The 25,442-nt window shown below is 46.0% G+C and overlaps 1 protein-coding gene across 10 annotated transcripts; it reads left to right on the top strand.

Moving 5' to 3' along the window:
* Positions 1-404: 404 nt before the first annotated feature.
* Positions 405-25,442, top strand: Ggt7 (gamma-glutamyltransferase 7). Of its 10 annotated transcripts, none has more exons than XM_087188932.1 (15): positions 405-635; positions 7,677-7,912; positions 8,235-8,386; positions 10,127-10,244; positions 11,061-11,128; positions 11,341-11,414; positions 11,751-11,947; positions 14,005-14,092; positions 15,900-16,027; positions 16,187-16,275; positions 18,650-18,799; positions 18,916-19,033; positions 19,920-20,057; positions 21,215-21,358; positions 24,697-25,440. In XM_087188932.1, exons 1-15 carry the CDS (start codon positions 467-469, stop codon positions 24,757-24,759), a joined length of 1,932 nt encoding a protein of 643 aa, XP_087045058.1. In that variant the 5' UTR covers positions 405-466; the 3' UTR covers positions 24,760-25,440. The 10 variants fall into 10 exon arrangements, with proteins under 10 accessions (XP_087045058.1, XP_087045052.1, XP_004867955.1 ...); XM_004867898.3 differs by having other exon boundaries at positions 406-635; positions 21,215-21,314; positions 24,697-25,442; XM_004867897.3 differs by having other exon boundaries at positions 406-635; positions 10,127-10,256; positions 21,215-21,314; positions 24,697-25,442.

The following is a 25,442-nucleotide window of genomic DNA, read 5'->3' as shown; positions in this document are numbered from 1 at the left end:
TGTGGTCCAAGGAAAGAGTCTGGGGTCTGCGTAAGATACTAACTGGATTCAGAATGGAAGAAGGAGGCCGGGGATTTAGCTCAGTGGTTCCGCTGCCTACCTCGAAAGTGCAAGGTCCCGAGTTTGATCCCCGGTACCAAAAAAAAAAAAAAAAAAAAATGCAGAAAGGAAGAAGGAAGAGATCGGGATGCATGAATAGCCCTGAGCCACCATCGTCGCGCTTATAGCACGCTCACCTCGCCAACCCTCCACAGCCTCCCAGCTCTCCATCCTCCCGGCCCTGCGTGCCGACTGCAGGTCTGACAGCTCTAAGCAGGTGGGGGCGAGTCAGATTAGGACACTAAACTGTGGGGGCGCCCCCTCCTGGCTGGCCAGGAGCTCAGGCCCCGCCCTCCGCCTTCGCACCCCCCACCCCCGCCTCAGCCACTTCCGGCAGTCGCTGCGCTGCTGGGGGGTGCGGGCGAGGATGGCGACGGAGAACGAGGCCAGCCAGGAGAGCGCCCTGGGCGCCTACTCACCGGTGGACTACATGAGCATCACCAGCTTCCCGCGGCTGCCCGAGGACGAGCCGGCGCCAGCGGCCCCGCTGAGGGGCCGTAAGGATGAGGATGCTTTCCTGGGAGACCCCGATACCGGTGAGGCCCGCTGGCCGCGTCCCTGCCTCTCCTTGGGAAGTCCCCTGTCCTCCTGTCCCCTGTCGCCTGTTCTGAGCATCCACCTCCAACTTCCATCTCCTGAATTCATTCCCTTCCTCCTGGACCTCTCCCTTATCTCTGTTAATTATCTGGTGGAGAAGGGTACATTTCTGCTTTGGAGGCTTAGGATGCGACAAGGGAGACGATGCCAGGGACTGCAGTAGGAAGGATTGGGGTTACCTTTTGGGAAGAATGAACTAACCAACCAAACGGAAGAAATGTTGGAGGGGAGAGCCTAAGAAATAGCTAGGATCACCCAGTGAAGGCTTTTCTCTAGCCACGGAGGACGGGATAGGAGAAACCAAGTCAGCGACTGCAGCAGGAAGGATAGAGTCTAGGTTTTAAGAAGAACTTCCCTTCAACCAGGGATTATGGGAAGCAGAGAGTCTGGAGAGATCTGAGAATCTCTTCATGTCCAGGGAGGCTTAAGGAGAACATGATTTCCCTCGGCCTGGGAAAGTTGGGTTTTGGGAGACAGGGGGATGGACTGCATGACCTCTCAAAGTCCTTGGGGACTAGAGTACCTTTGCTGTCCTGTGGATTACCCCATCCCTCCAGGAGCCGTGGATCTGGCCATGATGTTATTAAGATACCCCACTCCCTAAGAAGCAGTCTCCAGAATTTTACTGTGTTCTCAGCCCTCTACATTAACTGCAAAGAGTTGGGGGTAGGGAGAGAAGAGACTGGGTTTGGAGGAGACCTGGAGGCCAAGGGCTCCCAGGCCAAGGGCTTCCCTGTTGCTATATCTTCTAGCCATGTGGCCCAGCTCTCTCCTCCCCTCCATTCTAAATCCTCCATCCCCCAGCCCTCTTTTCCTCAACGTCACTTCCTGGCATTAGAGCATCCTTCTGCCTCATTCTTCCCCCCAGTGCTTGCTCTTGAACCTTATCCTTTACCGGCCTGCAGATGCTGCTTCTCTGGCCTAGCCTTCTCTGTCTTGGCCCTTGCATAGCTGTTTCCAGACTAGAGGCCCCCAGTCTTTGCCCCTCTACTATTTTCTGGTTATCTGGTCCTGACAAGCATCCCCTATCACCCTGACTGGACCACACTCCACCTGCGATGGGGTTGAGAGGATGATGACGGTGGGCTGTGGAGGCTTTGGGGCATGCATTTCAGGACTGCAGGTCAAAACTTGGATCCAAAGGGTAGCAAGGACAGGAATGGGAAGATGTGTCCTGGAGAATACCAGCCCGAAACCAGGTCTTTCATTTAGAGATCATGAGGGTTGCTTCTATTTGAGCACTGCCCTGATTAACTGAGTTGTAGTAGGTGTACTTATCTGACTGAGCCTTTCGGCTCAACAAAGAACACCCATCTCTCCTAAGCTAGAGATTGGATAGCTTTTATACATTTTCTCCTGACTCCCTATAAATGTCTTAGCACTTTTTGAAATCCTGTGATTATTTGTTTATTTGTGCAATGATTTGATCACTATATGCCAATAAACCCCATGAAGGCAGCGATCATGACTGTTTTATTCATTATCCTCTCTCCAGCATCCAGCATAACAGCATTGAACACTCAATAAATAATCATTGAGTGAATAAATAAACGAGATGTGAGAATGACAGGGAAATGAATATTTCCAAAACCTCAGGAAATATATTCAGTCCAGGCACTGCCCTGATGTGTATAGAAATCCAACAAAGACCCTGATCACTTGAGCTTCTGGGACCTTAAACCTCATGATAAGGTTGTACACCAAAGCTCCCAGGGACTTGCCTTATAGGTTCCAAGGACTTTGCCATCATATTAGTGTAAGGGTTTTAGTGCCATTTCACCTATCCCTGCTTCCAAATCCCAAGGTTCTTTTGGTCCAGGTAGACCAGCTCAACGGCTAACATGGCCTCCTACATTGTCAGCTTCTTAGTCAAGATTTTGGTTGTGCCTAGCTAGCCTCTAGCCTTCCACTTCCCAAAAGCAAGTGCCAAGTATCCCACAGCAGACCCTGTGGAAAACAGCTGGATGATGACTAACCTAAGGTTGGGAAATTCTTTCCTTTTTCCTGTGTTCCAAGCCCATGTGTGCTCCTCTCTCCCAAGCATCTGCCTGTAGATACCTTGCAAGTCCCTCACCTTCAATATACGGTATTCTGTGCTGATATCAGTATCTCTTCCCCATACACCTGCTCTTTCTCCAATGTCATTCTTAATGACACTGCAATTCAGCCCGTCTCCAAGATGGAACCCCAGGGGCCATCCTGGACCCCTTCTTTTCCTCTCACTTCCAAAAGGTGATCAATTCTTTCTGTCCCCCTTCTGTCTTCCAAATTTCATCTCACCATCCTGTCATCACTATTGTAGACTAAGCCACTGACCTCTCGTATCTGCATTACTTATAGGTTCCTAGCTACTCTTCTGCCTCTGCTCTCTATCCAGTCCATCTACTACTACCCTGCACGTCTCGTCATGTTACCCCTGCTTCAAAATTTGTAGTGGTTCTCCCCTTAAAGGAGTAAGCAAGCCAAGGATGACCTCAGTCTCCAGCCAAGAGCTCTCTCCTGAACTTTGGACCCACATAATCAACTCTATTCAGGGTTCTTTTGTACTAAACTCAACTAAAACAGCTACATCTAGAGGAGAGTTTTAGCTGGGCATGGTGGCACATACTTGTAATCCCAGCATTTGGCGGGCTGAGGCAGGAGGATCACTGCAAGTTGAGGCCAGCCTGGGCTACATAATGAGTTCAAAGCCAGCCTGAAATACTTAGGGAGACTGTCTAAAAAAAAAAGGAAGGAAAGGAAGTCCAGGAATAGAGGGCTGCAGGCAAACAGATCAAGGTGCCTAAAAAAGAATTAACTTTTCTCCATCTTCTGCTCTGCCTTCCTTTTTATGGGCTTTCATTAGAAAGTTTCCCACTTTCTTGGGGACAGGATGCCCCCAAGAGCTATAGGCTTACATTCTACCAGCTTAGTGGCCTAGGCAGAGAGTTTTTCTTTTCCCCAATAGTTGTAGCAAAAGAACAAAATTTGAGTCTTATTCACTTGGTTTGGGTCACATGCTTGTCCCTGGATTGGCAAGGCTTAAGCCATATATACTTACCCAGTTCAAGGAGAGGGAGTTGGCTGAGGGAGAGGGGAAGTGTTTCCTAAAAGAAAACTGAACAAGGATAAGTTGATAAAAATCAGATGTCTGCTGGGCTAGCTCCTCCTGGTGTCCCACAAAATCAAAATAGTAAAAATTCAACTCATCATTTTTCTTCCAAAAGACTTGTTTCTTCCAGTCCCAAACTAAACTTTTCCCAGTGTCCTGGCATTGCTCTTGTACATCAGTAAAATCAATGGTATTATTGCCCCAGCACTTACATAGTACATACAGTAATACTCAGTAATTTTTTTGTTTTCTTATTTTTGTTGTTTTTATTTTTTCTATTTCTTTTTGCTGAATAAATGAATAATTTAATTATGGACTGGTGGAGTGGTCTTAAATAGACTCAGTTGTGACAGGGCCATATCACCTTCCTCTCGTGCATCCTTTTATCTGACTGGAAAAAACATACCAAAGGACAAGTACCTGGAAAATATCAACTAAAATTAGCTTGAAGGTTGGTTTTTAAAGTTGGAATAGTTCATGCAAAACAATGAAAAGGAGGCTTTCAAATTACAGACTGTCGGTTTCTCTTACTTATTCGTTTTATTATCTTAGGCACTATCACCTTTCTGAGCCTCAGTTTTCGCATCTGTAAAGTGGGGAGAGTGGGGCCTCTCTCATAAAGCCACACAAACCCTATGCCAAGTGCCTGGTATAGCATCAGCATCAATAAATATAAGTTCAAAACCCCTTCCTGGGCCAGGGATTTAGCTCAGTGGTTTTGCCACCTGCTGTGCAAGCGCAAGGACCCAAGTTCGATTCCTGGTACCAAAAAAAAGCCCTTTCCTGAACTTCTTTTGACACTTCTAAGAGCCAAGAAGAGTCCTGTACCCAGTGAAGTACATTTTGTTAAATGAATTCTAATCTTATTTACAGATTCTGTGGTGCTGGTGTTGAGGGTAAGAGGCAAGCATGACCGACTGAGGGAGACTCCCAGAAGACAACCCTTTTTAAAAAATAAAAATTAAAAACAAATTACATATTCATCATAAAGTGATATTGAGGGAAAATAAAAATCCCCTTCTCTATTCCTATCTCCCTGTAATTTATATATGAATCCATATATCACCAAAAGAATGTATACATCAGGAAAAGAACTTGTGCAGTAGACCCTCAAAGTTACAACCAGCCTGGCATAATAAACAACTGGAGTTATGACCAGAATTTTAGTTTTAACTTACGAACAAAGTCTTGAGTTACGATCTGAAGGCTGGCCTTTTGTGCTTCCAGATGGTCTCAGATACAGATTTAACCCTTAAAGAGTTCTGGAAGGAACATTATAACATCCTCCCTGTGTGGGGTTAATTGAGAAATCCTGGGCCGATGTCTCTCTAAGGACACTGAGATCTGCCTGTATACAGGACAGAGACTTTGAAGGCTGTGTAGAGGAACCTGAGCCTTCAATTGACCAACTTGAGTTATAACCAGCCCTCAGGAATGAATTGAGTTTGTAAGTCAAGGGTCTACTGTATAAATATATATTTTTTGTTGTTGTTGTTTTGTTTTGTTTTTTGAGACAGGGTCTTACTCTGTAGTTCAAGCAGGCCTTAAACTCACTATGTAGCCCAGGCTGTCCTCAAACTCCTGATGATCCTCCTGCCTCAGCCTCCTGAGTGATGGGATTAGAGGTGTGTGCCACCACAGCTGGCTTCATGGAGGACTTTAAACACCAAATCTAGGAGCTTGGATTTTTGCTGGGTGTGGTGTTGCACACCTAAAATCAATCCCACCACTCTCAGAGGCTGAGGCAGGAGGATTACAAATTGAAGCCCAGCCTGGGCATTTTAGGAATTTAGCAAGACTCTGTCTCAAAATTTAAAAAAAAAATTTTTTTAAGGATTGGGGATATAGTTTAGTGCAGTGGCTCTGATTTCAATCCTCAGTACTACAAAAGTAAAACAAAAGGAGCTTGGATTTTTATTATGTTGGCGTCAGTGAACAATGTTACTAGCCTGAAACAGAAAGATAGTCAATTTTTAATTTTCTCAAACAAACTTTTAAAAAGATTATACTCATAGTACATGGTACCAGGTGCTCCAAGAGTATTTGTTACAGGCTGCAGTGGTGCAGGCCTATAGTCCCAATTACTTGGGAGGCTGAAGCAGGAGGATCCTTTGAGCCCACAAGTTCAAGACCAGCCTGGGCAACATAGCAAGACCTTGCTTAAAAAAGAAAGAAAGAAAGAAAGAAATCCAAAAAGAAATTGTTGAATGAATAAACTTTTTAAAAGTTTTTGTGAGTACAGCAAAGTTAAGATCGAGGTACCTGCCTATTTCTTTATTGTTTACAAACTTCTAGGGCCTTTGGCCAATTAGGGAGCTGAGTTCAAGGCTAATAGCACCCAGAGGGAACTAGGAGATAGAAAAGGGTCTCAGCCTTGCTAAGGCAGGAAAAGAATAAAAATAACTTTGAACAGCTACAATGTACTTGGTATACATTACCTTGTGGAATCCTTGTACCCATCCCACATGTTAGGAAGATGAGGTTCATGACTTGAAGTGACTTGGTCAGAGTCACCCAGTAAGTGGATTTCTTTCTCCCCTGCCTCCATTCTTTTTTTTAATTTAAATTTTTTTATTTTAATGTAATACAAGTATATATTAATAAAGAAATATAAAAGCTGTTCTATGAAAAAATAATTTTTCATAACAAAAATAGAGAATGACAGTGTAAATATACTGAGTATCATGATCTTAAAAGAATATATTTTCATTTGCTAATCTGTCATTTCCTCATAATACTATACCTTTTTTGCATAATTATTAACAAAGTATTATTAATTATTAACAAAGTATCTCACACTTGGTATAATTTTGAACAATTTCTCCTCTCTAGACAGCAGCTAGAAGGATTCTTTTTCCTGGCACTGGGGATCAAACCCAGGGCCTCATATATGCTAAGCAAATGCTATACCACTGAGCTACAGCCCCAGCCTCAAGAGGGTTCTTTTAAAAATACAAAACAGATGACTTCGTGTTCTTGCTTAAAACTCTCCAGTGGCATCCATAACTTGAGGTAAAAATCCACACTTCTCACAAGCTCGTAGGCCAGCATATTAGGCCTAGCTTCAATCTTTACTACACCAGAGACACCCAGGCCTTATTTCTTTCTGATGTGCCAAGCTCATTGCCACAATTGGGTCTTTGCACTTGCTGCTTCCTTTTTCTGGAGACACACACACACACACACAACCACACCCCTAGCTCTACCTGTAGCTGGCTCCTCATCTCTCAGTTCTCAGCATGAAAGTCACTTCCTTGAAGAAACTTTCCCTGATTTCCCCTGGGAAGCAGTCCTCTTTCGAGTCTCTCCTACCATTATTCTCTATCATTTCAGCCTTCTTCATTGCACCTGCCACGACTTGTAATTATATACTCTTTTGCTTGTTTATTGCCTTTTTCCTTCAATGAGTCTGTGAACTCCCTGTTCCTTTCCCCTTGGCATCTGACACAGGGCCAGACACATAGTAGGCTCTTCAAAATCGGTAAATGAGTGGATAACCAGAGCAAGGCTGGAAGCCAAAGGCCTGCTTGGTGCCTGGCTCCTTGCACTGAAGGTTGGGCACCAGCTGGGGCAGGATCTGGTTTCTGGGGAGGGCTGAGTCCCAGGGCTGTGTCCCACCCTCCCGCCCATTCTTCCCGGAAGCGTTCTCAGCCCCAGGTCCCAGTTCAGGGAATTGGCCCAGGGGCGGGGATCCAGCCTTCCGGCTGCTCCTCTGTGGGTCCCGGTCTCTTCCCAGCCCCGGGGTGCGTAGGGGAGACACGGAAAGGTGAGCACTACTGGCCAGCGGGGCTGGAGTGACAGGGGCAGGCGGGGGCGCCGCGGAACGGCCGGGTCCGGAGGCTGGCACCGCCAGATAGCAGGCGCCCGGACTGACCCCGGCCGCCCGCAGACCCAGACTCCTTCCTGAAGTCCGCGCGGCTGCAGCGGCTGCCGTCGTCGTCGTCGGAAATGGGCAGCCAGGACGGGTCGCCGCTACGCGAGACACGCAAGGACCCGTTCTCCGCCGCCGCGGCCGAGTGCTCCTGCCGCCAGGATGGGCTCACGGTCATCGTCACCGCCTGCCTCACCTTCGCCACAGGTGTCACTGTGGCACTGGTCATGCAGATCTACTTTGGGGGTGCCCAGGTGAGGGCGGCAGACGGGCAAAGGGAGAGAACTGGGGAGGAAAACTATGGAAACGCCTGAAGGGACCGTAGGAACTGGAGACTAACTGGTGGAAAGAGTCCAGGAAATGGGGAAGGGGTGAGGGTGTTGAGTTAGGAAAGGAAGATCCCAAAGGGAAGGGTTCTGGGACGTTAGGGGAACAGAACAAGATGGGACTTGATCCGAGTAGGAGGCACTGGGGGCAATGGTCATATAGGAGAATCAAGGGAACAAGAGGACAAGGAGGTGCTGCAGTGAGGCAGAGGCTCCTGCTGTCCCTGCCTAGCCCCCCCTCCCCTCCTAGATCTTCCAGCAGGGTGCGGTGGTGACCGATGCTGCCCAGTGCACATCACTGGGCCTGGAGGTGCTCAGTAAACAGGGATCTTCCGTGGATGCAGCTGTGGCAGCAGCCTTGTGTTTGGGAATCGTGGCTCCTCACAGTTCTGGCCTGGGCGGGTAAGGAGCTCCAGGCAGTGGAGGTCTGGGTCCCCCTGGCCTACTTTCTTGGTGTGTCGCCCTGGTGTGGTGTTGTCTCAGTTTGGTCAGAGAGGCCCAGCCCCAACTCCTTGCATTTTCTCATTCTCCACCCAGTCTTACTCCTTTTTCCTCCTGGATGGATTCAGAAGAGCAAAGCTATCATATCTGGAGGTGTTTTCAGAACCTTTTTCAGGTTTTCCACTAAAAAAGGAAGTTTGTGAACTATTAAGTGAGATACACTGTGTATACTGTCATCAATAAAGGCAGGAATGCTTCAACATTTAAGGTTGCAAATGCCTGTGAGTCTGACAAAAGCTATAGGCCCTCTGTCCTCCAAAAATACGCCCCAGGCCAGGAATTCTTAAAACTGAGGTTATAAACTGATCACCCATGGACTACACTCAGTACAGATACTGGTTTAGTATGCACACTTAAATTGGGGGTGGTGGTAGAATTGGGGATTAAATTCAGGGTCTTCACACTTCCCCAGCCCTTTATTTATTCATTCATTCATTCATTCATTCATTTTTGCAGTATTGGAGATTGAGCCCAGGGCATTTGCACTGTGTTATGGCCCCAGCCTGTTTTCATTTTTTGAGATAGGGTCTCACTAAGTTGCTAAATTGCCCCGGCTTGACTCAAACTTGAAATCCTTCTGCATCAGTCTCTCAGAGTGCTGGAATTACAGGCATGTGCCACAACCCCTTGTTCCTTTTAAAAAAATTTATTTTTGAGACAGGATCTCTCTAAATCACTGAGTTACCTACTCTGGGCTTGGGTTTGTTTTTTATTTTTTATTTTTTGGTACCGGGGATTGAACTCAGGTCCTTGCGCTTGTGGGGCAGGCGACGGAACCACTGAGCTAAATCCCCAGCCCTGGGCTTGGGTTTGTAATCCTCCTGCCTCAGCCTCCCTGAGTGCTGGGATTATAGGTGTGCACCGCCATGCCCAGCTCACACCTTTTTTTAAAAAAGTTGTTTGCTATTATTCAAAAGTTCAAAATTTTCATAAAAATCTAGGTTTCCAGTATCTCTTGAGCAATCAGGAGATCTGATAATATTAGGCCCACATTCCACATGGGTGCAATTATCTGAGTTGAACAGAAGCTGCCTCCCATGATGAAACAGGTGCTGTCCATTTTGCCATAGTTCCTGTCAAACCTTGTTGTTCATCTGTCCTGCTTTCCTTATTTTGTTACTTGGCTGCAGACATTTCAGTTTGCAACCCCCATCTCAAATTAAGCCACAAAGTTCTTATCATGGTTCCTGAAAGACCAGCCCTCCAGGCTTTCCAAAGAAATTCTCCTTTTAGCTTTGCACCATCTATCCTTACATAATCCAGTCCTGGGGGAGGGGAAGGGTTATACCAAGTAGGCAGGTGCAGGAAGCTGGCAGGGGTCCAGCTCTGGTCTGGGGGGGGTGGGCAGAACATCGTGCTTACCCAGTCTGTGGGTTCCCTAATCAGGGATTAAAGTCTCTAATAACAAGCTGGAAGAAGTCTATTGATCCTGGGTTCCCCACCCCCTTGATTTTACTCCCTACCTTTGTGGATTGACTGAGTCTCTGAATCACTGCTGGGGCAGGGGGGTGGTCTCAGACATCCAACTCAAGATGACCAACTGAACCTACAATCCTCATCACTGTGGGTTGAGAGGTGGGAGATTAATGGTTCAAGAGGGGTAGCATGTTATCATCACCTTTCTCTTCTGTGTCTCTCCAGTGGGGGTGTGATGCTGGTACATGACATCCGACAAAATGAGAGCCACCTAATTGATTTCCGGGAGTCTGCACCAGGGGCCCTCAGGGAAGAGGCCCTACAAAGATCCTGGGAGACCAAGGTGGGGACCCTGGTGAGAAGAGAGGGTCCAAAAGGCTCTACCTTTACTGCCTTTCTGTTAATCCAAGAATTAATTTGCTGAATATTTACTACAGAGGTAGGGAAAATAGTTGAGCTGGTGGCTGTAGGGAGATAGGTAGCCACCCTAAAATAAAATAATGAACAAAAAAATTTGGTTGGCTGGTAACAGAAATACTGCAATGCCCTACTTCACTGACAATCTTACCTACCTAGGAAGGGAAAACATAAGGAACAGGGAGGAGCCACTCAGTACCCTGAGATGTCACAAAGTTGCTGCACTAACATGCACATACCTCACCTGAGCCTGATGACTGTAAATTTCCCAGCCTGTGTCACGTTGGAGGATTAGAGAGAACCCTAACCCCTGAGACCAAAAGAGGAAATAGAATACCTTGGAGAAGTAGGTACTTAGTTTAGTGGCAAAACCCAAACAAACAGCTGTTATCACAGCTTCAAGTAATGATGTTGTGAAAATGAATTGGTTGAACAAAGGTCCCTTGTCCACCATTTTAAAGGCAAGTATAGATATAATCCAACATAAATTTCTATTTCAGTTGGTTCTGTCCTGGCTCTTTAAAGGGTTTGCTTAATTTATTCACTCCCTCAACTATGGTAGATAAAGTCAGGGACACAGGAGGGCTACCTGCTGGGAAATCTTGTCCCTCCCCTGGGATACTTGGCCTATGTCTCTCCCCTGTGCCAGCCATCCCTGGCTTGGGGCTCTGCGGAGTTCAGCCCAGCACCCCCCTTCCAGTGACCTGGTCTCCTCTCTCCCTCACCTGCCCGCCTCGCCCAGCCTGGGCTCTTGGTGGGGGTCCCCGGAATGGTGAAGGGGCTACATGAAGCTCATCAGCTCTATGGCAGGTAAAGACTCTCTTCTGGGGACCAGAAGCCCCTGCCTGCATCTCTCCTTGGGTGACCTTCTCCTGTCCTCCTGGATTCTTCCCTCCCCAACTCCCCCCTCCTAATATCCCCTTCCCTTGCCAGGATTCTCCTTCCCAGGAATCCCCCTCCCCCCAGGACCCCTCCTCCTTCCCCCAGGACCTCCTCCACCCCCTGCTCTCCGGCCCCCCCAGGCTGCCATGGTCCCAAGTCCTGGCCTTCGCAGCAGCTGTGGCCCAAGATGGTTTCAACGTGACCCATGATCTAGGTCAGTGGGACCTGGGGTTGGGGGAGAGGTGTGAGGTTGATGGGGGGAACCTTTGAGATTTGGGGCCCAAGCTGGAGAGGACCTCTCTTCCAGTTGCTCCTTAGACTTCTTCCCTCCCCATCCCACCCTCATCTGGAGGCAGCTTTGAATGAAGAGGATCTAGAAAGGGCCCATATGCGTCCCTGTCTCCCCCATAACAGGCTCCTGGTAGGCCACAGCACGTAGGGCCCGCCACTCACTCCTGCCACTCACTCCTCATCCACCCACCTATTGCTCAACTCAGCCATCCTGTCCAGTCCTGGTGTCCCCTTCCCAGCCTCCCATCCCTGTCCCCAGCCCGTGCCTTGGCTGAGCAGCTGCCTCCCAATGCATCTAACCGCTTCCTGGAGACGTTCCTGCCGTTGGGCCACCTGCCGCTGCCCGGCTCCTTGCTGCATCGGCCTGACCTGGCCGAGGTGCTGAATGCACTTGGGACCTCTGGTCCTGCTGTCTTCTACAGTGGTGGCAACCTCACGCTGGAGATGGTAGCTGAGGTGAGTACGCAGGTGGGAGGCGGGATGTGCCCCACGGACCTTATTACAGGGATGCCCTCTTCTTCCTTTCTTCCCTTCCTTTCTTCACATTGATTCTGATTACATTTCTTTGAAATTCTACAATAAACAAAACTAACCTGTGGTAATAGAAAAGAGAAGAGGGGCTGTCTGGGATGTGGCCTGAAAAACCTGGGGTAATAGAAATGTTCTGTCTTGGTTGGGAGGGTACCTTTGGGCTTCTCAGCACTGGTGCCAGCCATGCAGACCTGGTGGAGACCCGGCATCAGCCTGTTTCCCTAAACGCACTCACAACCCTCCCTGCCTTGGATTTCCTAGGACTGAGGGAAACATCTCTTTTTCTGGTGACTGTCAGGACTGGGGTGGGGGGGGTTGACACAGGAGGTCACCCCACAGCCCCAAAGAGTCTTAGTCTGAGATACTAATGAGTTCTGAGAACTGCTGAGAGTAGTCTAGAACTCCTAGTGGAAAGTTATGTTCCAGAAAATCTTGCAGAGACCAACTCAGCGGTCTTCTTGTCTGTGCAATGTGGGTGTATGTATAAATCTCTGCCAAAAAGTTGTGGGGGTTACATCGGTCTGTCATTTGTTCACCAGTTGTGGAGTGCTTGCTCTGTGCTGGGGCCTGTGTTGGGCACTGGAGGTGTGGATGTGGTGATAGAAGCCCATCCCAAATGGACTTCACTGCAAAGTCTAGATACTGACTATAAAGTCTGCTGGATCCGTACATAGGGATGCAATCTACATCATCAAGTTCCTCTCTCTCTCTCTCTCTGTCTCTCCTCCTTCTCTTCCTCCTTCCCTCCCTCCCTCCCCCTTTTCTCCTTCCTCTCTTCTTTCCTCTCCCTCTCCCTCCGTCCCCTGCTGCCTCCTTCTCTCCTTCACCCCTCTTCTCCCCCTCCCCCTCCTGCTCTCTTCCTCTTCTCCCTTTTCCTCCCTCCCTTCTTCCCTCTTCCTCTCCCTCTCCCTTTCTGTCTTTCTCTTTCACTTTCTTCTGTTTGGATTCACTCTTTCTGTCAAGTCCTTTCCATACTTGTTCCCCACCAGACCATCTAAAGCCATCCTTCCAACAAGCCATCCCAGAGAAAGAATAGTTCTCATTGGTTCCAGAAAATGCCTCAAGGTTGTGTCTCATTGGTTTGTCATAGGTCTCATGACTATTCCCAAACCAATCACTGAGACACAGAAAGTAATTATCTGATTGGCCAGACCTGTGCACCCTTACCTGGAGGTGGGGAAGGGAATGAAGAAGACCATCAGAGTGTTAAAAGTCTAAAATCAAAGTTGAGTTTATTAAGTTGCCAGAAAAAGGAACACATTTAGTAGCCAAAAAATTCAATGTGTAGTTCACTGAGAGTAGATAAGTCAAAAGTTTCAAGTACTAATCAGTACAAAAAAAGGAGATTCACAGTGATGATACTAATTTAGGATTGTCAGTTAGTATGCTGGGTTGAATGGAACAAGGCCATTGGTTTGTACAAGATTTCATTGGTCAGTAAATATGCTCCATTATGTCCCATAACAGTCAATCCTAACAGGCCATTTAAAGTTCTTGGTTTTGTAATGGCTTGATGATTGTAGTAAGATGCAGAATTCAGTTTTGATCTTTCCTAGGCAAGTACTGCCCTGAGAGGAAAGTCTTCCTTTTATACAGGCAGAGAGGGCAGCACATGCAAAGACATGGAGCCAGAGCTCAAAATCTGCAGGTCACTGCAGCTGCATACAGCTCACTGGGGAATAAATAGCAGGACATGATGTGGAGGAAGTAGGCAGGAGCTTTATCATACCTGCCAAGCTAAGCAGGTTGTTTGTGGAATGTACCTAGCACAATGCCTGGCACATGGTAAGTACTTGGTGTCAGTACTTTTCCTCCTTCCTTTTTCCTATTGTACCTCCTCCAGACATTGGGGTCCCAAAAGGCCATGATGGGTGTTGTAGAAGCCACAAAAGTTGTAAACAGCTGATCTGCTTATGATCCAAACATGTCATAGGCTAAGCCCACATCCTTATGATAGTGGGGGGCCATTTTGTTCCCTCCAGGCTCAGCATGCAGGGGGTGTCATTACTGAAGAGGACTTCAGCAACTACAGCGCTCTCGTGGAGAAGCCCGTGTGTGGCGTGTACAGAGGTGACCTCTCCCCCAGCTCCCAGTGTACCCACTCAGGAGAAGGTTTCCAGTCCGTGGCCATATCATTTTGTCCTGCAGACTCCTCTCTATTTCACAGGAAAGAAACTGAGTCAGTTAGCTGCCTGGGCAGCCAACTGTTGAAGCAAGCCAGAGCCAGCTCACCTTCTGAAGTATTCATGGGGCCAGTCACCCCAAGTATTTACAATATGAGGTGGAGGCAGATCTAGCCAAAGTCTTAGACCTGAAGTTGAGGTTCTGGCCATAAGCTTTTTTCTTGATTTGGCTTTATGTTGCCTTTGCCCCTGCCTCACTGCCCTGTGCTTCCTAAAAAGAATCTGCAACACCAAAATCCATCTAAGCTTTAGGGTAGAATGAAACTTTAAAGAAAGTCACAGACTTGCTCCCTCTTTGTACCAAAAGGAAATTAGGGCCTAGAGAGGGACTGGAACTTGACCTGCCAAACTCAAAAAAACTAATAAGAGATTCAGAAAGCAGAGCTTATTATATGGGTGAAATTCATGTTTGCCAAACCCAAGATTGTGGGTTCTGAGTTTCCAGGCCTCAGTCTCCAGCCTGATTTCTTGGCCACTGATACATGATATAGAGAAAAAAATCATAACTCTAGAGCCAACAAGACTTGGGGTTGAGTACTTGCTCCATCATTTGCCTTGAATAAGTACTTCCTTAACCCATTTATGCCAAAGGTTGCAAAGTTTTGAATTTTTGCATAAAATTTGTATATGTTACTTAGAAAAATTCAAGGAACAAGATTGAAGAGAAAAAAAATTATTATGCTCCATTGTTATGTACCATTCTAAAAATGGAACACTGGCCCAGTGTGGTGGCAGTGTAATCCCAGCACTCAGGAGCCTGAGGCAGGAGGATTGCTGGGAGTTAGAGGCCAGCCTGATATATATAATGAGTTCAAGGTCAGCATGAACTACATAGTGAGACCCTGTCTCAAAAAACAAAACCAAAAAACCAAAAGAGAGAGAGAGAGAAAAATAAAAATAGAACACTAGGCATAAAAATATTTAAATGGAAGTACTAGTGCCTACATCTCAGGTAGCCCATTAGGGTTTGATGAGATGATATGGGAAGTTGCTTTGACCTCAGTAGGCAGTACTGAATGTGTACTGGGTTTTCCATTTTTTCCTCCCCAGCCTGAGTTGTCTTAGTGATGCCGATACGTTGATGCTCTAGGATCCCCTTGTCTCCTTTGATGTTGAGCCAGTTGCCTCTCTTGCCACAGTTGCTACACCTATAAAATGAGGCTGATAATACTACCCATTATGAGGGTTAAATGTGTGAGTTAGTTAATGTTAGTGTTATATGTCAGATGTTATTATTCTTTTGATGTCCAAACATCTGGTATCAGAGTAAGAAGAGGAGGCTGCTGCTCCCAAGAAGTTTCAGGTTGAGTGGGACCATCAGGGGTCCTGGATTCTATCCTGCCCTGTGAGAGGAATTGAAAGGTGACACACGGCAGGCCAAGAAACTGGACATCTAGTCCTGCTCTGCCAATGGCCTACGGTGTGATTCTGGACAAGTCATTGCCCTCTTAAGCCTTAGTTTCCTCATAGGGCAGAGGAAACTCAATAGCAGTGTTCTGAGTTCGATTCCTGACCCTGTCTTTGACTTGGTATGTGAATTTGAGTGTGACTTTTTGCCTCTCAATGCTTTCATTTCCCCCATCTGATGAAGGGGTTCAGTAAGTGTGTGTGATGGTGAGATGTGCAGATGTGACATGGAATGTGAAGATGACTTGATCTCTCCCCTGCCATCTGGTCATTTCCTGTCCTTTCAGGTCACCTGGTTCTCAGTCCCCCACCCCCGCACACAGGCCCAGCCCTCATCAGTGCTCTCAACATCCTTGAGGGCTTCAATCTCACCAGCCTGGTATCCCGAGAGCAAGTTCTTCACTGGGTGGCAGAGGTAAGGCCGACTCCATCTCACCTGAATTCGAAGACACTAGGAATGGAGGGATAGGGAACTGCCTTGGGGAAGGACTAAACCACTTCCAAGTTTTCTTACACATGAGGATCCCCTGGGAGTGTCCTGGAAGCCTCTTTCACATCCCTGCTGTGTTTTCAGACCCTGAAGATCGCATTAGCCCTGGCCAGCAGACTGGGAGATCCTGTCTATGATTCTACCATCACTGAGAGCACAGACGATATGCTCAGGTGGGTGCTGGGGCAGGACCCTCAGTGCTCCCAAATTAGTAGCAGGGGTGGGGAAAGGATCAGGAGAAAAGCATCTGGTGAGTCCCAAGTCAATTTCAGCTAAATCCCAATTTATACTTTGACAGTAGGTACCTCTGCCTGCATTTCACCTTCTCCATCTGCACCGTGAATTAGTCTACTTCATATGGCTCTCAAATTGTTTTGATCCTCATGGGTCACTGTACAGCCCCATCTGCTCCCCGTTTTGTTTTTTGGTACCAGGGATCGAATGCGGGTCCTTGCACTTTCAAGGCAGGCAGCGGAACCACTGAGCTAAATCCCTGGCCCTGCTCCCCATTTTTAAATGGAAAAAGCCTAATATCAAAAATAGACATGGGCAAACACTACAAGTGGTGGGGATTTTGAGTATGTACTCATGTGTCTTCATTAGTAGCATAACATAGTAGTAAGACTGGGGGTTCTGATGACACTGCTGCCACACAGACCCCAACTTTAACATTCAGTAGTTTTGCTGCCCTGGGCGAAGAATTTAAGCTAAAACTCAGTTTCTACAAGGGTACCCTTTAATATACTAACAAACTTGTATGGTTTTGATGAGGACTAAACCAGATTATACATGTAAAGCATTTGTCTGGGTACTTAATACATAAATGTTCAACAAATGTCAGTTACTATTAATTGACAATAGAGAAAAGAATGGTTAATATTTAACTAGTACTATACCTGGCTCACAGGATAGCCAAGGGAAAATCAGAAGCCAAAAATATAAGGCTGGGATATAGTTCAGGATAGAACATATGCCTAGCATGCATGAAACCTTGGGTTTGATCTCCAGCACTGGAAAAAAAAAAAGATGCAGCTACACAGCAAGACCCTGTCTCAAAAAACAAAAACAAAAAAAAGATGCTAATGTAAATTTGAATTTAGGGGAGGGGGGTTGATTCTTGTTATGTAGTTCAGGCTGGCCTTGAACTCACTATGTAGCTCAGGCTGACCTTGAACTTGAAGCAGTCTTCCTGCCTCAGGCGCCCAAGTACTGGGATTATAGGCATGTACCACAACACCTGCTGTAAATTTGAATTTTCATTCCAGTAGTCCCCTATGAATTAATGACAATGATGAGACAAATCAATTATAATTAGAAAGCAACAAAATGGGGGTTGGGGAGGTATTGATCAAAGGACACATATTGGCAGTTAAATCAAAGAAATAAGTTAAAGAGATCTTGTACACCATGATAACCATAGTTAAGGACAATATATTCTTGAATAATTCAAAGAGAATGGACGTTAAGTATTCATACCACAAAAATGGTAACTGGGAGATAATATCATTGTTAATTAGCTAGATTTAACCATTCCAAAATGTGTGCATATTTTCAACACAGCAGGCTGTATGTGACAAATACATACAAATTTACCTATTGACATAAGAATTAAAAGATTAACATCTCTGATAAAAATGTAAAAAAAGGGGCTGAGGGGCTGGGGATTTAGCTCAGTGGTTCCAGTGCCTGCCTCACAAGCACAAGGTCCCGAGTTTGATCTCCGGTACCAAAAAGAAAACACCCCAAAATGTAAAAAAGCACAGCAACCAAAACAGAAACCACGTCAGTGCCACAGAGATAAAACATGAAAACCAAGCTTTTCCCTCTCAGTCACCTGCAACAAAGGCTTGTGTGCCTGCTCGGCATGGTGATCAACCTTCGTTATCCCTGATAACTTATCATTCTCTAATCACTATGAATAACCTAGCACACAGTTATTAGCAGTGATAATTGAGAATCCCTCAGTTGAACTTTATATGTGTGAGTTTGGAGACTTTAGCTGTAAAACACATACATCTATAGGAAATCTATTTAACTAATTTATCTAATAAATAGTTATTTTGGGCTTACTAAGTGTCACATACTCCTTTGCCTTGAAAAAAAATTATAATACTAAGTAAAAATCCCCATATATACGCTTCTCTCCTGAAAAAAAAAGCAAACTTTAATTCTAGAGTACATTAGGTTAAATAAGTCCAGTTCATTCAAAACATATTTCTAGAGCATCCACTGTGCACCAGGCACTCTCGTAGAAAAGACAGAGTAATGTTGAGTAACTAAAAGATTCTTGATTTAAACATTAAATAAATTAAAAGTTGGTTCTAGAAGAGAATTTGGGTAATACCCAAATAAATGGATTCACTTCAACAGCTATTTCCTGACTATGTCTTGTGTTGGTAATAAATGAGCTTCTACCATCATAGGCCTAATATATTGACCAGCAGGAGAGGAAGATTTAACCAAGTAATTGCACAAACAAACACCACAGGTAGGAGGAATGTAATAACAGCTTGTTTTGTGCTAATGCCCAACCCCTTATCTTTTCAGCAAGGTGGAGGCCACCTACTTCCGGGGCCACATCAATGACTCCCAGGCCACCCCTGCCCCGCTCCTGCCTGTCTATGAGCTGGATGGGGCTCCGACGGCTGCCCAGGTGTTGATTATGGGCCCTGATGACTTAATTGTGGCCATGGTCAGGTATGCCAGCTCAGCCTTAGAAGCTGGAACAAAAAATTATTTAAAGTAGGAGGGAGGTAGCTGAGTAGATGTGAAGGTAGGCACAGAGCTCACCTGTCCCCACTTCGGCATCCAAGCTCCCTGAACCGGCCCTTTGGCAGCGGCCTCATCACCCCCTCAGGGATCCTGCTCAACAGCCAGATGCTGGACTTCTCCTGGCCCAACAGGACTGCTAACCACTCTGCGCACAACCTGGTAAGATATTGCTCTTTTCTTCTCCTGGTGAACCTGAGGCTAGACAGGAGGTGCCACTGTGTGGCTGCCCCTTCCTCCCTATTTCCTCTAGGAATTTATAAAGAAATAAGATGTCCACTTCATCCCTACCCCTGCACAGTCTGGAGCATGGAGTTTGGTGGGTCTGAAGAACCCTTATCCTATTCTGTCATTGTTGCACTCTGTGACTCAGGGAAGACTCTGTCTTGCTCTTCTCTGAACCTCAATTTCTTCACCTATACAAAGGGTATTGGCCCCATTTGGTGCTTGGGGCTCTTTCCTGCATTAGTGGTCTATGTCTGCATGATGCTGAGCTGATAGGGCTCAACCTTGTGGCTGAGCACAAAGGTGGGACTCAAAGAATTAGAAATGATTGGCTGGTGCCAGGGATTTAGCTCAGTGGTTCTGCTGCCTGCCTCGAAAGCACAAGGTACCGAATTCGATCCCCAGTACCAAAAGAAAAAAAGAAAAGAAAAGAAAAGAAATGATTGATTGGAGACCAGCACTCTTCTGTCCTGCAGGCTGGATCCTCAGCTGGGCAAAGACATGTAGAAATGACCCAGTGGGGATTCTACTCTTCTTTCCTGTTGCAATCTTTCTTGGCTCAGTCCTTTTCCCTGAATCCAGTAGCAGCCTCTTGGCTCAATGGATCCGCTTACTACTTGCCCTTACCCACCCTAGCCATCCAGGGTCTTTGCCCTTTTCACTGATAGCACACCATTGCTATCATTGGAAAGGAACAATCTCCCAGGAAAACTGGTCCTGTGGATGATGTAGAAGGAGAGAGATGGGAAGCGGGATGGAGTGGCCCTTTCCCTGGCTTGCCCCACCCCACACCTTCCTTTCCATCTCTGCCTTCTGACAACAGGAGAACTCAGTGCAGCCAGGGAAGCGGCCACTGTCTTTTCTGCTGCCCACTGTGGTCCGACCAGCAGAGGGGCTCTGTGGGACCTATCTTGCCCTGGGGGCCAACGGAGCTGCCAGAGGCCTCAGTGGCCTGACCCAGGTGAGTTTTCCTCCATTTTGGGCGTTTTGTGGCCAGGAGCCAAGTTGTGGCTGGGGCTCAGATGCTCCTCCTGTCCCTGGCTTATTTTCCCAGGCTTTGTACAGCAGACATGAGCTGAGCTGCTTTGGGCCAGGCCTGTCTTGGGACAAATGGACTGTGCTGAGTTTCTTAGTGAAAATGAGGCCCTGAAGTCCCCTGTCTTCCCAGTTTACAGGGGAAATTGCAGAGCCAGTAGAATTGAAAAGTGATAAAGAATCTGGACTGCCTGTGTTCTATCAACCTCAAGTCCCATCATCCCTTTATCATACATCTGAATAGACAACTAGCCTTCTTTAAGGTCTGATTTTGAAAGGACAGGCCTGCCACTCTCCAGAATACCTCAGAACAGGATGCTATGAATATATCTATTTATATCTATTCATTTTTTTAATCTATTTATATCTATATATCTATATGGCACATATTTTGGCAGGTAAAGAATTAACTCTGGAATCAGACTCCCCTGCGTGCCCAATTTCCAACTACTGTATGTGATGCAGGGGGATTCAGTTAACCTCTCTGAACTTCAGTATCCATCTCTCAAGTGGAAGTAATAGCAATAGCTAGCATTAGTAGAGTTCTTACTAACTGCCAGGTACTTTTAATCTTCCTAACTCTGGAAAGAATGAACACTTCTATTTTACAGATGAGAAAACTGAAGCCCAGAGAGGTTAACAAGTTAGGTCAAGTTCCTTCAACTAAAATTTAAAAAAAACTGAGTCCCAGAGCCTAGTCCCACTCAACCATTAAGCTGAAAGTACCCACATTGTTCCTTAAACCACCTCTAGCTATTAACTCTGCCCTGTCTGGAGAAAAGGGAGGGGGCTGGGCTAGATTAAGAAGACTGGTACTAGTGGTGCCTCTTCCCCGGGTTCCTCTAAACTCTAGAGTGAATCACTTGCCCTCTCCAGCCCTCAGTTTCCTCCTCTGTGAAATGGGGACAGTTATCTCAGGCCTACCTATCTTCCAGGGCTGTTGAGAAACTCAGATGACACAGCTGATGTGAGGGTTCTATAGATGAAATGAGTAAAGAATCTGGACCAAGGGTAAGAGTTGGGGAGTCCAGAACCATCGCCCCTTGGACATTTCTGATTTTTCTGCCCCTTGGTTACCCACAGGTTCTGCTGAATGTCCTGACCTTGAATCGGAACCTGAGTGACAGCCTGGCCCGAGGCCGCCTGCACCCTGACCTACAGTCCAACCTCCTGCAGGTGGACAGTGAGTGCAGAGTGGAGACTCCCTTTGGGTGGCCACAGGGACAGGTAGAAAAGGGGTTCCTCCTGAGGTATCCTCTGCGTTGACTATACCAACTCCCTTATAAAAGTTTGGCTTCTTTCCACAAATTCCTGTTGGAGCAATGAAAGATCCAGGGATTAGAACCATCTTAGCATTTCCTGCCTTTGTGGCCTTGGGAAAATTCATGTCTTAACTCTGAGCCTCATTTTTCTCATTTGTAAAATATCTTAACAATTGTTCATTCTGCAAACCTTCATTCATTTAACAGTTTGTATTGAACAACTACTATGTGTCAGGCATCATCCTAGGTGCCAGGGACACTGCATGTACAGGCAGGAAAACAATCAAAGAAATATGAGATAGCAAAATAAACACTTGGCTGAGCATTAAAGCAGAATGACATAATGGGACAGATTCAGTGATTGAAAAGGTTTCTCTTTGGTGACATCTAAGCTGAGATCTGAACAGTGAGAAAGAGACTACTATGCAAAGAACTGGGGCAGAGCTTTGTAGAGCAAGAGAACAAATCAAAGAACTCAGGGCAGGAATGGACCTGATGTGGTTGAGAATAAAAAGGAGAACAAAGTTAGTGCGGATGAAATGAGATCAGAGAGGCAAGCAGGGGCCAGATCTGGACTTTACAGATTCATGGTGAGGAGATGGACTTGCCTCTAAGAACAGGGGCTTAATTTTGGACACAGTTTAATTTTGTAAATAGGAAAGTGTATGCACTTTTGCAGAGTTTTTATTATAATAGACAATGTACTATGGTAGGCCAAAGGAGACAAAGAATTGATTGAGACATAGTCCTTCCCCATGCAGCATTATTATAACATTATCAGTATTTTGCAGATTAAAAAAACAAAAACCTGAGACTCATAGAAGTTATGAAGTGTCCAAAGATCAAGTGGTAAGTGGCAGAACTGAAATTAGAACATAACCCTGGCTGATAGCAAATACTGTGCTTAATTTTTTTCCACACAGTCCTTGTTATCACCTGGAGCGAAGCAAGTTAGAAGCTCTGTTCTAGGTCCCCAGCAGTCAGGGCCAGTAGCTGCCAATGACATTGGATAAGCAGCTGAATTGTGCTGATCTCTATGGAATGTGAAGAACCATGCTAAGTTACCTAGGGTGGTTCATCCTCACCCTTGCTTGAGGGGTCACAATCTTACAAGGGGATATGAAGAGTGGGAACCTACTGAAGAGAGGCCATAGGAGGCTTTTAGGAGGAGGTGACAACTGCCTGCCCTTGATGTATAAGCAGAAATCTGGCATGTGGAAACAAAGGACATTCTGAACAGGAGAAACAGAATGGGGAACAGATCCAAAAAGAATGGCTCAAAGAGCAGCCAAGAGGTCAGCCATTTCTCTAGCTTCTAGATTCTGAATTTACCTAGCGTCTTTGTGATTTTGCCACATTTACATACCATCTAAACCATTGTTTATCTAATATCTCTCTATAAATGGACTTCTTTTTTTAACCTAAGTGTATTTTTAAAGGAAGCCTTATATCATAATTACAAATGGAAAATTAGCATCATTTGCCACAAATAGATAATAAATAGCTATTCTAGGTTTTAGATATTGTTGCCTGCAGAAAGTTTCAGACCTGCTTTCTGTGTTAATGGAGATTAAGAAATGTTACCAACTATCCTGAAACTTGGTCCTTGCTATAATTGAAGGGTTGAAAGTGAACCACAGGGCCGGGGATTTAGCTCAGTGGTTCCACTGTCTGTCTCACAAGCTCAAGGATCCGAGTTCGATCCCTGGTACCAAAAAAAAAAAAAAAAAAAAGTGAACCACAAAGGAAATAGATTTTCTAGGTGATTTGATGTTGTATTTCAATAATATATCATTATCTCAAGGACTACCTAAAATCATCCTGTTCAGGGAAATAAGAAGACCAGATCTTTAAAAAGAAGCATTGAAAGGTGACCATAACAGGGTTTATGAAGGTCAATGTTAAGAAGCACGGATTTGCCGGCTGTGGTGGTGCATACCTGTAATCCCAGCACTCAGGAGACTGAGGCAGGAGGATCACCATGAATTCGAGTCCAGCCTAAACTACATGGTGAGAACCTGCCTCAAAAAACAAAAGACAATCTATAGCCTGGCTGTACCACCCTGAATGTCCCTGATCTCACCAAGCAAACAAAAGGCAAAACAAAACAAAAGCAGCATGGACTTTAGCCAGTTGAGTAGGGGAGTCACATAACCTGAGTTGCTTTATATAGAGGAGGTGGACTGAAGGGAGGAGAACTTAAGTTGGAGAAATATGAGAAGCTGGGATATGATTCAAGCAAGAGATGATGTGGACCTGAGCTTATGCAAGAGGAGAGGGATTTGTTCATCTCTAGTAAATACCTGCTTAGTGTTTAGTATATACTGAACCTGTCCTGGCACTGGGGAACAATAACAAACAAGACAGCAATGCTGCCTTCAAAAAATGTATAATCTAGTGGAGCAAGATAGCCAATAAATAAACACAGATAGAACTACATACTTTGAAAGAAAACTAAGCAAGGTAAAGATGGCTGGTCTGTGATGCTACATAATGCTCAGGAATATTCTCAAAGAGGTGCCTTTTGATCAATGACCTAGAATGAAGTAAGGGAGCCAGCTCTGTGATAAGAGGAAAACATTCCAGACTGAAAAAACTACAAGTGCAAAGACCCTGGGGTAGAAGCATGTTTGGCCTTTTTGAGCAACAGCAAAGAGACTAGTGTGGCTGGAACAGAGTTAAGCAAGTTGGAGAATAGAAGAAATTAAGGAGAAGAATTTAAAGAGATAACAAGGCCCTTGTTAATGTTGGGCTTTAGAACCTTTGTTTGGTAAGGATGTTGGATTTTATTCTAAGATATATCAAAGCTGTTGTAAGATTTTGAGAGGGAGGTAGTGACAAGGTTTGACTCATAGTTTTAAAGGATCCCTTTGGCTACTGTGTGAAGAGGCTGTGAGGAAGGCAAGAGTAGGTAGAAGCAGGGAGACAAATTAATGGACTACACAGTAATGTTGGCAAGGAAAGACAACAGCTTGGCCTGCATGGCCAAGATGAAGACCCCAAAGCCCTTTTCCAATATTAAGAATGACTATATTATTGATGATTTATTATGTCCATGGCTCTGAGCTCAGTGCTTTCAGTGCATTATCTCCTTTAATTCCTATGGCGACTTCCCGTAGTAGGCTTTCTTATAATCACTGCTTTATACAAGAGGACACTGAATCTCAAAGAGGTAAAGCAATTTGCCCAAGCAATTTGCATTTTGGTGGAGCACCTAGGACCAGGACTCAGATATGATGGTAGGACTCCTGAGGCAGTGCTCTGAACACCCTAAATGTGTGCGTGTTGGGGGATGCTTTTCAGGTGAGTTCACAGAGGAGGAGATTGAGTTCCTGGAAGCCAGAGGTCACCACGTGGAGAAGGTAGATGTCTTATCCTGGGTCCATGGCAGCCGGAGAACCAACAGTTTCATCATTGGTGTGAAGGACCCTCGGAGCCCAGATGCAGCTGGAGCCCCCATCCTGTAGAGCCATGGGGTGGGGTGGGGTCTCTGCTCCCCTCCCCCATTTGCATGTTCCCAGAGTCCCTCCTTCTCCCAGGTTTAGTCTCAGGGGGAACCCAGAATCGTCCCAGATCAGGGGCAGGTGAGAAGGGGTGCTTAGCAAACCCTACCCCAGAGTAACTGGAAAATTCTCCATCAGGAAGACCGTGGTGGTGGCGGTGAGTGTCAGTGTTCATGACCGGGCAGGCAGGACCTTGAGGACTCAGACTGTCCATCTGTCTGTCTCCTCTCCTCTCTCAGCCATGCTGGCCCTGAGCTTACAGATGTGCTTGCAAACCTTTCTCAAGGGTCTCACAACCCCAACATCTACAGACTGGCCTGTCCTAGGCCTTGTCTTCCAGCTCTCTCCTCTTGTCCCCAGCCTCATTTCTTAAGTGACTAGAGTTTTTAAAGAAACCATCACAGAGAGGGGGTAATCCTCTCCTCCTTCTACTAGGTTGGGGCAGAGGCCTTGCATCTGGGGATCCCCAGGGTGTGGGGTAGGGGTGGGGGTTGGGGACCAGCTCAGGGGCTTCCATTTGCAAAGAAAGATTAAAGAAAGAATATT

Source organism: Heterocephalus glaber, unplaced genomic scaffold (genome assembly GCF_053883595.1).
Source record: "Heterocephalus glaber isolate CG9 unplaced genomic scaffold, H.glaber_assembly_v1.0 deba00001532, whole genome shotgun sequence".
NCBI classification, from domain to species: domain Eukaryota; kingdom Metazoa; phylum Chordata; class Mammalia; order Rodentia; family Bathyergidae; genus Heterocephalus; species Heterocephalus glaber.
Note: the sequence above shows the minus strand (reverse complement) of the source record. Positions and strands in the feature narration are given on the sequence as shown.

What these genes read in the sequence shown, in the direction of transcription:
- Ggt7 (XM_087188925.1), top strand. Translation starts at nt 467, where the DNA reads ATGGCGACGGAGAACGAGGCCAGCCAGGAGAGCGCCCTGGGCGCCTAC. An exon ending in CACAGTTCTGGCCTGGGCGG is followed by an intron (nt 8,387 to 10,126) that starts GTAAGGAGCTCC and finishes GTGTCTCTCCAG; the next exon opens with TGGGGGTGTGATGCTGGTAC. An exon ending in CAACGTGACCCATGATCTAG is followed by an intron (nt 11,415 to 11,750) that starts GTCAGTGGGACC and finishes CCCTGTCCCCAG; the next exon opens with CCCGTGCCTTGGCTGAGCAG.